This window comes from Lutra lutra, chromosome 3 (assembly GCF_902655055.1).
Source record: "Lutra lutra chromosome 3, mLutLut1.2, whole genome shotgun sequence".
Taxonomy (NCBI): Eukaryota; Metazoa; Chordata; class Mammalia; order Carnivora; family Mustelidae; genus Lutra; species Lutra lutra.
The window spans coordinates 60,104,006-60,121,309 of record NC_062280.1 but is presented as its reverse complement, the minus strand read 5'-3'; the positions used below and the strand labels follow the sequence as shown (position 1 = coordinate 60,121,309).

The following is a 17,304-nucleotide window of genomic DNA, read 5'->3' as shown; positions in this document are numbered from 1 at the left end:
AAAAGGAACCTACTAGGAAACACAGAAAAATTCATTCCAGAGAGAATGAATCTCTCAGGACAAACACAGTCCCAACCACTCTGTGATTATAACTGCTAGTAAATATCATATAGTGATTATCAATTCTAGTGAAATAGGTAGAAAACCAAGAAAATTTTTAAAAGTTTGTTCCTAATTATTCAAACATCTGTGTAGAAATAAATACTTTTTTAAATAAATAAAACAGAACCTACATCTTGAAACTTAGAAATTGCAAGAAAGAATTTTCTAACCTGCTAACCACTTAGAAATTCCCTATCACTTGTGAGGATTATGATAAATACATAGTACTGTTTATCACATAAATTATTTTAAATTAGGGTAACTCAGTTCTTTATTTGGTCTATATCCAATCTCTAATACCTCAATCAGGATAATTGACAGTCTTTTTTCCTTCCTTCCTTCTTCTTTCCTTTATTCCTTCTTTCCTTCCCTCTTAAATATAATACAAGGCTATTTCTATAAATTCTTAAAGAAGGATACTTGTTTTCTGCAGATATTTTTCATCTTTTAGAAAAAGAGAAAACAGTCTAATTAATTGAGTAGAGTAAGATAGAACCTCATTCCACATAATATACTTTATTGAGTAATGGACTTGGTTCTATACACCTTAATTGAAAGGGAATTATGTAGAGCTCAGTGTCACACAGGAAAAAATTTATAGGTATTCCTGGAGAGTTCTGTCATCACCTGTTATGCTACAAATAAAAAAAGTCAAATTAAGACTTAAAACTTAATAAGAAGAATGCCCCAAAATGTGCTTAGCCATTTCATGTATATGGGTGCACCTACACATGGTATTTCCATTCAGATCCAACTGTGTTAGAAAATGATTTGGTTGTCTTTGTTTAGTTATATTTCTATACTAAACACATACTCCTTAGATTGTGAGTGCCCTGATTTAAGCCTAAAATAGGAGCCCCTGGGTTACTCAGTTAGCTAAGCATCTGCCTTCAGCTTAGATCATGATATTGGGGTCCTGGGATCCAGCCCCATATCAAGCTCTCTGCTCAGCAGGGAGTCTGCCTCTCCCTCTGGCCCTCCCCCTACTAATGCTCTCTTTCCCTCAATCTCTCACTCTCTCTCAAATAAATAAAATCCTTAAAAAAATAAAAATTTAAGCCTAAAATAATATACAATATCTTAAAAATGTGATGTAAAATGTTGTGTATATACTAACACTAGTTATCAAGGCGTACTTTCTCATCATCCCTAAACTTCTTTAAAACCAATCTTCATTCAAAAAGAAAAATTTGAAGCCAAGTTGTAAAAAACAAAGCATCTACCATCTCTCTTACAACAATATAATTCAAGGAAACTAAAAATTAAACATAAAAAGAGATCATCTAACTAAATGCAAATGACTCAAATGTCTGTAGATATATTTTAAAAGCTGTTGTTTGCAAAGACAGTTACCAATTGTATTGCTGAATGTGTACAGACAAGAGTGACCAGAGAATTCATTTTAAAAATGTACGCGATTCAAGACAAAAAATAAAGAAAAATTTAAGCAGCCATTAAATAAGTGTAAATATAAGTTATGCTCATATATTTATATCTATGTATTATAATATGTTTATTTTTTTAAAGATTTAATTTAATTTAATTTTTAATATATGTTTATTTTATTTATTTTATTTCATTAATTTAATAAATTATTTTTATTATTATAAATTTATTTATAATACTTTATAATTTATTAATTTATTAATATATTATTAATATAAATAATTATTTAATTTATTTAATTAAATTAATTTTATTTATTTATTTATTTATTTATTTAATTTTTTATATATTTTATTTTATTTATTTGACAGAGAGAGATATAGAGAGAGAGGGAACACAAGCAGGAGGAGTGGGAGAGGAAGAAGCAGGCCTCCCGCCAAGCAGGGAGCCCGATGTGGACTTCGATCCCAGGACCCTGGGATCATGACCTAAGCTGAAGGCAGATGCTTAACAACTGAGCCACCCAGGCACCCTATAGTTTATATTTTTGTTCAAATATTATAAATATAATATACAAAATAATTTTAAAAATACATAAACCAGTAAATGAAGGTAAATGTATTCCATCTCTAACCTTCTTACAAACATCTTGGGAGAATTTCTTGTTTTATAGCATGTGAAAAAAAATTACTGGATTTCTGCTTTTAGCAATAATGGAATAACTGAAAATTTACCACACTCCCACAAAATTTTTGAAAATAACAGAAAACTGAATGGAATACAGAAGGCAATTGTTTTCAGTCATTGGAAAACAGTAGGGAATTTTGATTTCTGAAGAAGTAAAACAAACAAGATGGACCCCATGATATCTTCAGCTTTCTGCCAGGAGTCACTTTCTGGGCCAAACTGAAAGGAAAAGCAACATAAGCAGATAACAGTGATCCCATCCAGTTAAGAAAACAAGATCAGAGGTCATGGTAACTAGAGTGCTAAAATTTGCAAGACAGACAACGAGAAAAGAGGCAGCTATGGCAGAGAAAAGCTCCACTATTAAGCAGAGGTACCTCTTGGGTCTACTGATTAATACTAAGTCACGAATGCATGAGGGAAACTTGAGGCCTGTCTAATAAATGCCAGAAGTACCATAAATTGAACAATTTCCTGACCTCACATGTATTAAAAATATTCAGGTCCCTGTCAGAGTGAAAAGCCCTCATTGAATATCAAAAGTATTCATTAGAAATTTCGGAAAAATAGTGCCATAATACTAGGGCTAGTCTATCCCTAACAAAGCTTAAAAAATAAGCCTCAAAAGGAACAAACTGATCTACAAGTATTTTAACTGTGTGTAAGAACAATATCCAACATTCATACCCAGCATTAAACAATGTTCTATTTGAAGTGTCCAGAATTCATTAAAAAATTGAAAAGTTAAGAATAAGAAAATCTAAACAATAATGAAAAGAAAAAAAATTTAACTCAGAATCAATAAAGAAGATGTAATATATACTTACAATGGAATATTATTTAGCCATAAAAAGAAAGAAAAAAGAATGAGATCTTGTCATTGTGACAACACAGATAGACCCTGAGGGCATTATGTGCCAAGTGAAACAAGTCAGACAGAAAAACACAAATACCCTATACTTTCACTTATGTGTAGAATCTAAAAAACAAAGAAACAAACAAACAAACAAAAACAAAACACAAACAAAAATAACCAAGCTCATAGATCCAGAGAACAAATGGGTGGTTACCAGAGGCTGGGGGTGAGGAGCAGGTAAAATGCATGAAGGGAATCAAAGGTACAAATTTCCAGTTAATAAATAGATAAATAGGAATGTAGAGTACAGTTTAGTATAGTGACTGTAGTTAATAATACTGTATTGTATATTTGAATGTTGCTTAAAGAGTAAATGTTAAAAGTTCTTATCACAAGAAAAAAACTTTGTGACTACGTGTGGTGATGGATATTAACTATGATGATCATTTCTGACTCTATACAAATATAAAATCACTATGTTGTACTTCTGAAACTAATATAATGTTGTATGTCAATTATATCTTACTAAAACAAACAAACTAAAGCCCGGAACCAGAACTGACAGAAATGATGAAATTAGCAGACAATACCAAGCACTTTAACAAATGTGTGTGTGGACTCGCAGAAAAATGGGGAAGGGAACCATAAGAATATTTTTTAACTGGCTGAAATTTTTCCAAAATTGATAAAATCTAGAAACCACAGATTCAGAAAGTTTAGTGGATCCCCTAAACAGGCAAAACACACAAACACACACACACACACACACTAAAGCACATCATACTCAAATTACTGAAGACTAATGATAAAGAGAAAAAGTCTTAATAAAAGTAACCAGAGGGGAAAAAATAAGACACATCATGTACAGAGGAAAAACATCAGCTTGAGAACATATTTTTTATTAGAAACAATGCAAGCCAGAACACAACGTAATAAAATCTTTAAAGTGCCCAAATAAAAACAAAATCTGTCAACACAGAAATATTGGTTCAATTAATCTATCCTTCAAAAGTGACAGACAAATAAAACCTGACATAATTCATCACAAGCAGAGTATAAGAAATTATAAAGTTTTTCATGGGGCGCCTGGGTGGCTCAGCGGGTTAAGCTGCTGCCTTCGGCTCAGGTCATGATCTCAGGGACCTGGGATCGAGCCCCGCATCGGGCTCTCTGCTCGGCGGAGAGCCTGCTTCCTACTCTCTCTCTGCCTGCCTCTCTGCCTGCTTGTGATCTCTCTCTGTCAAATAAATAAATAAAAAATCTTAAAAAAAAAAAAAAAGAAATTATAAAGTTTTTCAGGTAAAAAAAAATGTTATTAAGATGAAAATTTGGATCCAGAAAAACAAATGAAGAACACCAGGAAAGGTTAATATGTAGATAGATTTAAAAGATTTTTTTAATGTCTTTAAATGTCTTTTTTTTTAAATGTCTTCAAAAAATAATTTTTAAAGCAAAAATTAGGAGAATGAATTTTATGTTTTATAACATATGTAGAATTAAAAATGTGACAATAATAGTATAAAAATGGAAAGAAGGAATGGAAGTATATTGTTGCAAGATTCCTACATTATCCATGAAGAGCTATTATATTATTTAAGGTCCAGAGTGATAAGTTAAAAATGCATACTGTAACTCCTTCAGCACAGCTAACAAATGAATAGGGAAGATGAAATCAAATAATAAAATTAATAAAACCAAAAGATAGGAAATAAGAGAAATGGGAACCTAGAGAAAACAAATAACAAAATGGTAGATTTAAACACAGCCGCATTAATAATTCCATTAAATGTAAGTGAGCTAAACTCTCATTAAATTGCAGAAATTGTCAGCTGTTCTGAAAAAAGTTTCATCTCTATTCTATCTAAAGAAAACACTTAAAATATAAAGACACAGTAAAAGAAAAAGATGGAAAGAGATGTACCCATATTCACTAATTATGAGAATATGTAAAGAGCAGTATTGATTTTAAATCAGACTTGAGGACAAGGATTATTACCAAAGACAAAGTAGCCACCACAGTCCTAAGTGTGTAAACACCCAGTTACAGAGCAATTACATTAAGCAAAAACTGACCAAACCTAAAAGAGAAATAGACAAATTCACAAGACAAATCTACAGTTATAGTTAGCAATTAACACTCCTCCCTCTATGTTTCATAGAATCAGCAGACAGAAAATCAGTAGATATAAAAGACTTGAATGATACTGTCAATTAACTTGACATATTGGCATTATAGAATACCAGCAGAATACACATTCTGTTTTAGTGTATGTGGGATATTCACCAAAGATTGACCATATGCTGGACTACACATCAAATTTTCAAGACAGGTCATAATCTTTTTCTTGTTCTGTTCTTTTTTTTTTTTTTTTTTTTTGACAGAGAGAGATTACAAGCAGGGGGAGAGGGAGAAGCAGGCTCCCTGTTGAGCAGGGATCCCAATGCAGGACTAGACCCCAAGACCCTGGGATCATGACCTGAGCCAAAGCAGATACTTAACCAACTGAGCCACCCAAGCACCCATATTCTGAACCAGAAACAAAACAAAAACAAACAAAAACTCAACAAATTTATATGTATTGAATCATGCAGAGTATATCTCTGACCACAAGAGAAACCAGAAATCAATGAGAGAGAGAGAGAAAAGGAAGAAAGGAAGAGGGGAGGGGAGGGGAGGAGAGGAGAGAGAAGAGGAGAGGAGAGGAGAGGAGAGGAGAGGAGAGGAGAGGAGAGGAGAGGAGAGGAGAGGAGAGGAGAGGAGAGGAGAGGAGAGGAGAGGAGAGGAGGGGAAGGGAAGGGAAGGGGAAAGAAGAGAGAAGAGAAAAGAGTGGTACAGATATTTGGAAAGAAAGTAAGTAACAGACTTCCAAATAACCTATAGTTCAAAGAAAAAAATCACATGGAAAATTAGAAAATAATTTAACTGAATGAAAATGAAAATAAAATGTATCAAAATGTGTAAGAGACAGCTAAAACCATGCTCAGAAAGAAATGTGTAGCTTTAAGTGTTTTTAAGAAGAAAGAACTAAAATCAAAGTCTAAGCTTCTAAGACAACCCAAACTGAACATAAAAATAGAATAAATAGAGATAAGAGCAAAAGTTAATAAAATTGAAATCATGGAAACATTAGAGAAAATTAATGGGAGTATATTCTGACTCCTTAAAACACCAGTAAAATTTATAAATTTCCAATTAGACTAATGAAACAGAACATAAATTACCAATGTCTTGTATGAGAGATATCACTACCCATTATAAAGATATTAAAATAATAATAAAATAACATTACAAATTACTTTATAATAAGTATGACAATTTAGATGTGATAGAGAAGTTATTTGAATGATACAGATTACCAAAAATGAAACAAACAAAAAATCCTGAACAGTACAATAAAAATTGATAAATTATATTTCATCAAAATTAGTAACTTTAACTTTACAAAGGACACTGCTAGGAAAAAGAGCATGCAAGTGTTAGACTAGAAGAAAATATTCTCAATACTTAGATCTAAAAAAAAAGACTTGTATGCAGAACATACCAAGAATTTCATACAATTCTATAATAAAAAACAACAACTCAATTTAAAAAATGAGCAAAAGATTTAAATAGACATTTCAAAATGTATGAATGACCAATAAGTATAGGAAAAGACGTCATTAGTCATCAGTAAATGCAAATTAAAACTCAAAAGAGGTATTACATGCCCACTACAAGGTTAGAATGAAAGATTGGCAATACCAGCTGTTAAGTTGGGAACAACTGATATTGTCATCATTGCTGGAAGGATTATAAATTGTCATATGTTTGAGAAACAGCCTAACAGAATACATACCACACAATTCCACTCCTAGGTATTTAAGGGGAAATGGAAATATGTGTCCACACAAAGACTTGACACAAATGTTCATGGCAATTTTATTCATAATAGCCCAAACTTAGAAACAGTGAGATTTCTGTCAACAGAAGAGATAAACCGGTAGGGTCAATTAATGCAAACTAGAATGAATAAAAGAACAAATTACTGATACATACAACAACAGAATTAATTTCAAAGACATGTTAAACAAAAGAAGTCAGATGCAAATGAATACACACATGATTCCATTTATATGAAATCCTAGGAAATGCAAACTAACCTGTAATGACATACATTGGAGCTCAGTGGTTGTCTAGGTTCTAAAGTGAGTGTGTAGGCAGCCAACAAACACAAGGGAATCTTTTGGGGTAATGTTCCATATCAACAATGTTCCATATCTTGATTGTGTTTGCAGCAGCATATGTACATTTGTCAAAATTAATCCATCTGTACAATTAAGACAGATTTTTTATTATATGTAAATGACATGCTTATAACATCTAAGTTTTTAAGTTAAAACTTTTAAAAGTTTGTGTAATGGGTAGAAAAGAAATGTATTTGTTCTATAAGCACATTTCAGCTAATGCCTAATGATCAACTGAATTTACTAGTTTGGTTAGCATATCAGAATTTGGGTGGTGTGTTGAAGGAAGTTTTAGGATATACCTCTTTATTTCTATGATAGCTAAACCTAGAACAAACCATTTGATGAAATTAGAACTCCCTATTGAGGAAAGCTAAATAAAATACTGAGTTGAGGAGATAAATGTCCTTATATAGTCTGCCATCTTACTTTTGGCTCATATTTTATGCCATTGATGGGAATTAACTAAATGATTTATAAAGAATATGATTATACTGTGCTTCTCTCTCGCTTACAGCTTTTAGCTCTGGTTGCTCCTAAAAAAATAGAAAAAATAATTCATGCCTTCATTACAATTTTAAAAACCATCACACAGAATTACCTAAGAGAAATACATGTTATTCATGTATTCAACTATATGCTTATAATCTAGATTTTGCCTTGTTGTCAACAAGTGGAAATGCCTGTTTGTGACCCAAACTAATGTCCTGGTTCATTTTTATGGCAGTATGGAGATAAAACCACAATATGGAAATGAAACCATAGTATTTATTACAAACAAAATAAGGTTTTCCCTGATTCTCCACAAAATATGTGTGTTAGGTAAAATAACTGGCATTGATTATGTGCCCTCTGGTTAAATCAAGTGAACTTAATCTGTAAAAACTAAACTATTTCCTGAAAAAAAATGGTAGATACTTTGGAGATATAATAGCATGCATAAATATTTCCAACACTACAATTAGGAAGAGTAAAATACATTCTTCACATGAATCTCCTTTAATCACAAGAATCAGTTTCAGGCAAGTATTGCTAGCTCTCTTCTAAATTAACTATTCATTTACTTAGATTGGGCTCAAGTCTTTTCTCTGTGGAAATTCCAACCTAAACAGCTTGTCTATCTTACTGAGAATTACTGTCTTTCACACATTCCAATTTAGGCTCGATAGAGGTCTCCCCAACTCTCATCCCTTTAAATAGATAAAAACAAAGGACAATTCCTTTCTCTGTGACATTCTCTTATTTGGGATATCTATAGCAAACAAGGACCATACTAAGCTAAAGACAAAGATAAGATGGAAAAGAAAACAAATGACCAAGAAGATAAATTGTTTTAAAATGCTTAACGTGAATCTGGCCAAAATCTACTTCAAAAATGATTAAGTGGTTTAAAGAAGTAATGGTTTGTAAAGTGTGGGGGAGGGGGAGTTGGATTTGTTGGTTAAATACAGTTGAATCAGACAATTTAAGCTGTTCATTTTTACCACCTGTTCGGAATAGAGCAGTTCCAGTGTCTTAAACATAACACTACTTCTCTCTAAGGTTTTAACACACACCCAAAGATCAAAATACAGACCATGTATCATGATTTGACTTACTGTATAGAATACAGCACTTTTTTAGAATTAGTAGAAACTGAATACAAACATAAAAGGAAAGAGAAGATACTCAAATAACTTGTTAAATCACAAAGATTTAACCCAGAAACCACTTAAAAGGGTACTCAACCTAAATACTGAAATGTATGGCAAGGATTGTTAAAGCAGTTTCTCTCTGATCACAGATGAAAGAAAAAGGTGTTTCCCGTTTTTTTCTAGAAAAATAAAATTCCATCCTCATATTCTAAGCCAGGGATACCTATTTCACATGTAGAAATACTGTAAAAATGAATTATTTTAGATTAAAAATTGCCTACAAATAAATACTCTAAGGAAATTATGAGTTCCTTACAACAATTTATCATTCTTTAGCAAAACCGAAGTATTCAAAATAACCTTAAGATTTATAATAGATTTTTTAATACTAATAGCTTAAGTTTGAGGCCAAAAGTCAGAGATGTCACAATTTAAAAATTAATCTTTTAACTCCAGCTCTAGAAAATGTATCTGTAGTAATCCTTGGACATACATCCTTATGATATAACAAAGAAAATGTTTATTCTAAAGGCATTTTTATCTCTAGTCAATACCCCAGATCATAGACTGATAGTGTAAACAATCTGAGTTTATATTTTAATTTAGAATCCATGGTGAGTTTGGAGATTTTTCCTCTCCAGATTTGTCATCAAAATTATAAAATTTATGACAGTATTGGCTTAACTTATTTTTTCCCTGTAGGCCAGTGGTAAATCCCTACAACTGGATTGAGATAATAAAAAATATCTACATACTTGAGATTCTCAGAAGATAAAATGAAGCCAAAGTGCAGTCTTCCCCCATAACTTTGTTTTTTATCCAATCCAGCACTAATGTATGCAAGCATTTTTGGGAATGTATCTGCAATTATCCAAAGACTATACTCGGGAACTGCCAGGTACCACATGCAGATGCTTCGAGTGAAAGAGTTCATTCGCTTTCACCAAATCCCCAACCCTCTGAGGCAACGGCTTGAAGAATATTTCCAGCACGCGTGGACATACACCAATGGCATTGACATGAACATGGTATGTATTTCTGTTTTCCAAAATGGAAGTACCTCAGGCATTATAACTACAATCCAAATGGGAAACCCAGTCTCACCAGCTTTGAACCCCTTGCTTTTGTTTTCCTCTCGGATGTTTATTTTCTCCCCTGGAGATAGTCTCTCATTCTCAATTCATGGCATTGCATGGTGCTATATCTAGTTATATTGTGTGGCAAAGGCATTATAACATGATGCAAACTGATATAACTGTGTGTAGTAGAGTTCCCACTTCCAGTTAGAGAGAATATTGCCAACATAGGATCTGGGCTTTTACCACATGTCCTAGCTGCCAGCACCCTAAAAAATAGTTGGACCCATGTGCATTAAGATTTGACAAACAGTAACAACCACTATGATGCCCCCAAACAGAAATCCAAAGTTAACATTCCTTAAAAAACAAAAACAGAAACAAAACAGGACACTGAGGGTTTGTAGGAGAGGTTAGGGAGCTTAAGCATGCCATAAACATTTTACCATAGGAAATTTCATGTTTCTGTTAAGGACAAATTTTTCTATCTTTACAACAATTAACCATGTGCCCTTTTACAGTACCTGGTATAATGCATTTTTCCTTTCAAAGGGGAAATATGGAATTCTTCATAACTTTTAAGCAAATTCAACATCAACAATCACCTTTCATAATTCTTCCCACCTCTATCAATTCTTAAAAATCACCATAACTAATAACATGAACATGATCTAAAGAGCACTTTTTATTATTAGGTGAATTGTCACATTCTTTTGACCTGTTTCGCCATAGAGACTGATTCCTAAAGATAAATTATGTGACATACGCAAATTCTATGGCATATCACAGACCTATTAAGAAAGATTAAAAATATGATGCCCTACCATCTATCAATTCCTCCACCTGGCAAGGACCCTGTTTCTAAGAATTCTTCAGAAAATAAAACCACTCACATCTAATGACATGAACAGCATAATACAATTTTTACATAAGTGAGCCTATCCAGTTTAGATTGACATTTTTTTATTTGACCAGCAATATTTTAATAAAAAAGTAAAGGTTAAAAATTAGAAGTAAAGGACAGAAGGCATTCCAAATATTGCCTAATTGAAAGCCATATAAGGATAAGTTTATCAAAGCTATGTGTGATTTATTTGACTGAGAAATAAGGACACGCCATTATAAAAATTTTAATTTGAAAAGCTTATCACTTAGCATATTTCATATAAAAGCATAACTGAATCCCATGTGCTATTTCTAATTATCCCGAAGTTACTTGTGAAAATTCATTTGATAAATGGATATCACTAAGATAATATTTTAATCTCATTAGAAAGCACTGACAAATGGATCACTTTATGTATTTCCATCTGTATTATTGTTGAACAAAGATAACAGCATTCGGAAACTATTGGGGATTCTCTAATGCGGGTTGGCTGAAGCAGTGTCAAGAATTTTTAATCAAAACACGTGTCACCCAATTTTGTTGTTCCATACTACCAGATTATTTCAATAACAGTAATCAACAATTATTTATTGTACATCCCCTCTCCATATAACTAGTTTTGTGACCATTTTTGTGATAAAGTCTATTTTTTGACAACTATTTACCTTTCATTGTTTGACTCTATTACCTATGAATATGGTTTATATACCACTTGCCTATTTATAATGTACTTATGAAAGATTTATCTCTTTCTTGTCTGCTTCACACCTTAATACATGGAATCACAACACCCACCGGTAAGAACAGGAGGTATTTATATCCAATTTAATTCTCGTGTAAATTGTGGAGAACACCCTTGTTATCTGTCAGGTTTAGAGCTTGTTAAGTGATTTCCAATGTTAGTTCTGATCTTTATTGCATGATATAGCAGAGGAAATACAAAGCAAGGAACTGGGGAAGATAACCTGGAAGAGGCCAAGTACAGAATAGAAATCCTTAACTTTAACAACAACTTGACCTCTAGTAATATTTATATACAGTTTCCCACTCCCCACAAAAAGGCACTTAACTGCTCCTTCCTCCAATCTGGTAAAGCTTATGGGTATACGGTTTGCATTAGATAATTGTCATAAAGAAAATGTCATTCTCTTTCATCATCCTCTATTTTCATGATGTAGGTGCTTTTCTTTCCTCCCATCTGCATGCCTGTATTACATGATCCTGGAGTGTGTGAGCTCTAAACCATGTGCCACTGAGTCTTGCATGTGGTTTTGAGAGCTTGACTTTGCACGAACTTCTTGTTTGTACAGTGTCTACATTTCTCATCTTGTGACTACAAAGTGAGTAAAAAATCAAAGTGCAAGATAACTGAAAACTCAGCAAATGGAAGATGCTTGTTTATTCAGCACCATGTATAGAAGAAAAGCTAGAGAAAAGCAACTGTACTCTTAGACTGTTGAGAGATTTAAAAAAGAAAAGAAATCAAAGTGGATTTTCTTACCTCCAAAACCACATTGTTATAATCCCTGTCTTATTAATTTATTTTTAACTAAATAGTGATTTAGTGATAATTTAAAGTGATATAAATTTATGTATTGTGATACATGAAAGTACATCAAACTGTTGTATTTTACATCAGCATTTCATATTGTTTTGTTTAAGTATAACCTTAAATATAAGTTCTCATGAAACATTTCAGGTCATTTTTTTTTTTTTTACTGTTCAACCATGTCAAGATAAGGTACAAGTTTTCCAATCACACTGTATGAATTGACTCAAAATTATTCTTCATAACCCCAAATATTTGATTCCTTGATAGATCTCACCGCCTAGAAGTGAATCTACCTAAAATGTGCAGTCATTGTTCTTATTCCCTGGATCTTTTGCTTTTTTTGAAATAGCTATTACTAGAATGTTCCAGAACCAAAAGCATTCAGGGGACATTTATGGGCTCCTTTCAATGGAAAGAAATGGTTCAGACTACAAAAGGAAAAGGGTCAAGAGAATGAAGTTAAAGAAAGGGAAGTGTTCTTTTGTGTCCAATGTCAGGCTTAGCAATAGTGAAAATTATCTAAAAAATGTCTATAGGTCAATTCTGGAAAACTGTTCCCTTCTTCTCCACCAAATTTGACTAGTTAGGGGAAGAGGAGATACTTTCTCATATTAAGACTGAGGGTATCTCAAGAAATTTCCCCCAATCAAAGCTGACGCAGTCTGAAACTTTCTGACATTATCCAACATTGATTTTGGTTACAACATGGGCAAGAACTGAAAATCATCTTCCATGTCAGTATAGAGGCAAGTTTCTTCATATGACATACAAGAGCCTGGCTTGAATGAAGAAGAGCCCCCGTAATGATGTATAGAGATACATCATTTTGGATGGAGAGAAATATATCATTATAACAGAGACTACTTCATAGTTTAAAAATATATTGACATGGAAGAAAAAAACTTTATGAACATTTAATGAAGAATTTTTTTCTTACCTTAAAAATGTCTCACCAGTAATGCCTAATAATATAAAACAAATTAGGAATAGGAATTCAGAAGACCTAAATATTAGCACTTCAATTTGCCACTAATCTTGGACAAGTCACTTAACCTCTCTGCAATTTCATTACACTTGTCATTGTCAAATGCGTGTAAAGCACCAGAATTTGAATATGCTAAATATGTAGAACAATTATTATGGTAGTTTTTCCACTTGAGAATGGAGATTCTAACCTATTTGCTGCCTACTCTTTTGGTTTCTGAGTGGGCTTCTAGTTTTCTTTGATGATGAATTGTTGATGGCAGAGAACAGAAGGGGATCATTTCATGTAAAAACCAGAACAAGAATAAAGGATCATATGTGGGGAAGCACAAAGAAGAACTGAGGCAAGTAATCCAGAAACAACTTTGTTTAATTTATTTTCGGAAGAAAAGGAACAACTGACTTTTTTTTTTTTTTTTAATCCTGAGGCATCAGTGGAGAAAATTTTGAAAACCAAACATAGAAAGGAGTTGGGATAAGGAAGAGAGATGAATGTTTCAGCAAGGTAGATAGACAAGTTTTCCTTAACGATGGACAGGAATGAAAAGAGAAAGGGTAAAGGCACTGGCTTTGAGGAATAAAGAAGAAAACTCAATGGTACTAGCACTACATGGTCCAGTCTCCTTGGTTAAGCAGAGAGTGCATTAAGTCCTCAGAAGGGAGGAGGTATAAGAGAAGAGTTGAAGAGGGGGAGAATTCTTAAGAGATTTCAGTCAAGAGTCAACCAAGTAGGCTAAAAATGCTTAGAACCACAGTGAACTCTTAGTGACAAAGCATTCATTTATAATGCTCCCAGCAAAGCCAATCACAATGGAAATGAAATTAATAAATAATGGCATATTGTTTAATAGAAATCCTTACTCTTTGGAGCTGATATGATTTCTAAGAAGCATCTTAGTGAAAATCTGATTCCTTTCCTTTTCCAGCTCCACTGCTCTTTTCCAGCTCCACTGCTATCTGTCAGAATACCCTTTGCTAACTCTAACTGCTGACCTTAACTACTTGCCACTAGCTACCTCCTCCTCCTCCTACTTACTACTAGCTACTAGCTACTATCTACTCAACTGCTAACTACTTACATTGATTATATCTGCATTCATAATCTAATTCTATAACAACAAAAACTTTGTTGTACCCACTCTCTACACTTCCAAAATGACTTCATCTATGCCGGACCTTTACATTCAAATCTCCTCCACCCACAGACTGTTTTGATACACCACAGTGAAAGGCAATAATGAGCTCTTTCAGTCAGCAACTTCATATAAAAACAATCACGGTGACATTAAACCTTATGAAAATGTAAAGCAAAATATATAAAATAACATGGCTTGTCTTCACCATATTGTTCTTATCCTCCCTTAACTTTTTCTAATCCATCCTTTATATAGTCAAGTTGATAAATACTGTCAATGAAAAACATTTGACTCATTAGTCATAAAGCTTAATAAAATGATTAAAAATATGGCACCCTCATATTTGTTCCTCCAGTAGCCAAGGATTCTGCTTCTAAGAATTCTTCAGAAAATAAAATCACTTGCATTGAAAGATATCAACAGCACAACACAATTTTTACATGGGTGAGCCTGTATATTTGCATTGATTATTTTTGGTTTGACCAATAATATTTTAACAAAAAAGCATAGGTTCAAAATCAGGAATCAATGTGCAAAAAGCATTGAAAATATTACTGAACTTTGAAAGACATGTTGCTTCTCCTAGCAAATAAATTCACACATTTAAAAATAGGTCATGGAGACTGTCAAAAACCTGCATTTAAATGATAATCATCCTTAGGACTGGTGACATCTTTTAGTTTTCTGTAAAGAAATACCTACTTACCTTTAGAACTTGAATTAAAAGAGTTGTCTACAATGTACTTTAAAAGATGTTTTTATAGATATGTTGATTAGTTAATAGAAACTGCCTGGCTCTTCAGAAATTATGTAGATGGTAAAATTTTGCCTAGCAAGAAATCTCCTACTAGCACACATACTTTCCTACTAAAGCCAGAACATGAACAACAGGTGCTTAAGAAAGGACAAGGCACATGTCCTTCCTATTTTTCTCCAAGCTATTCATTCTGAAGTCTTACAAATACCCAAAGAACAATAAATACCATCCGGAGCCCCTAGACATGAATATCAAGCTTAAAACAGGCATCTGGTATTTTCGGGTCATGAATGGTATGCACTAAATCACGCTTCACAAATGATTCTGGTCACTTCATCCTGGTCTCCCACCATTATCAAGAAGGACTTATTTACACCTGGCACCATGCCGGTTCTGTGCAAAGGGACTTCTTAACTGTAGGATCTTATCTGTAGTGGTTCCTGAGCCTAGAGAAATGACAGCCTGGCCTAGGGCCTTACACATGAAAAACCATCATTGCGGAAACACCACACTAGGCAATGAACATACTGCAGTTTCTCCATTCATCAATGATGTTCCTCTTCCTGTAGTAGGATAGTGGAAAAGAGGTCTCGAATTACTTTTTAACTCTTTAAAATAATGGTACCATCCAAACAGGACCCTAGAGGGCAATTCCTGAGGCTAGAGGATGTGACATGTTTTCAAATACTTTCTTTGGAGTTGTAGGAACAGAGGAGTAATTTAAACTCAAATCAATGTTCAGATTGCTTAATATTCCACACAGGTTTAACCAATAATAAAAATACAGCGATTCCTCAAGTCTCAGTTTTAAAATACTCTTTGTAAATATGACTTTAAGTCCCTTTAATTCAGATATTAGAGTAACTCAGCAGTTATATAACCTAATGAAATCAAGTCATTCACAATTTCTCCCAAAATAAAAGTCCAGTGTTTTCTTTAATGCAAGAATTACCTGTGACATTACAGGGGCCTAGATATTTATATTAAAATGGATATGTCAGTATTCCACCCAATATGTCAGTTTTTTAAATCTTTTTTTTAAGGTTGAAAATAAGCAAAAGTAAGTTCATCCATGCCAATTGCTCTTACAGCCATTGGGCCACATTATTTAGGGAATTTACATATATTTTCATTGTTTTTCCTGGTTTAGACATATTGCTATCCATAGGGATGAGTGTGAATAGAAAAAAAAATAATAATCATTGCCTCTTCCTTAGCAGATAGTCTTTAAAAACAACCACAACAACAACACCCTCTTTTTCGTTTGCATCTTGGGCTTCTGTTGGTCAGGTGGGTCACCCCCAGTAGAAATCTACACTCAACTTAGGAATGATAAGAATCTTTCTTATTTAAGGTCCAGTACTCATGCTCTAGAGCTATGTTAGTTCATTTTTTTTCCCACTCCAGTGATAATCTTCTCAGATCAGAATTCTCTATAACACACATAGAACTGAAAGTTACCAGTAGCTAGAAACACCTACCAGAGTGGGAAGATAAGCCAAAGTTTCACTCCACATAGGTATAATTGTTGTATTTGAATCATGGAGTTCCATTTCTAGCCTTCACTTGTTCTAACTATGAATCACTATGTGTGGATGCCCGGAAACTGGGGCATTAGTCGTGTTTTCTAAGATGGGAGGTTTGGCCCAGAATCTAACTCTAATTTTGTCTGCTTTATCTATAACCAGTGCTTAATATTGAATAACAGACACCAAGCAGTGAGGTCAAAGCATTATAAGAAAGCAGGTATGGTTAATCAGGATGTTTCCTCTATAAATTACCTATATATAGTAGCATTTTGCATAGTTCTTGTTATCTTTTTCTTATCATTTTATAAGAAATCTTCATGAATTATAGATACTAATGCTTTATTTGTCATCTATATTGTAACTTGTTTCCAATCTCTTTTCAATGTGTAGGTTTTGTTTAAAATACCTTTTGGATTTAAAAGGGTTTTTTTCTTTTGTTTTTTATTTTTATATATGGTCCAATTAGTCAACTTTTCTTTACATAGTTCATAGATC

At 33.1% G+C, this 17,304-nt stretch overlaps 1 protein-coding gene across 3 annotated transcripts in view; it reads left to right on the top strand.

Annotated features, from left to right (window-relative positions):
• Window positions 1-17,304, top strand: part of KCNH7 (potassium voltage-gated channel subfamily H member 7) — a 501,818-nt gene that overhangs the window by 437,793 nt on the left and 46,721 nt on the right. For all 3 annotated transcript variants that reach the window (XM_047721924.1, XM_047721923.1, XM_047721922.1), the window contains one exon: window positions 9,718-9,917. In XM_047721924.1, coding sequence (XP_047577880.1) covers window positions 9,718-9,917 — 200 coding nt within the window. The remainder of the gene's footprint in view (window positions 1-9,717; window positions 9,918-17,304) is intronic.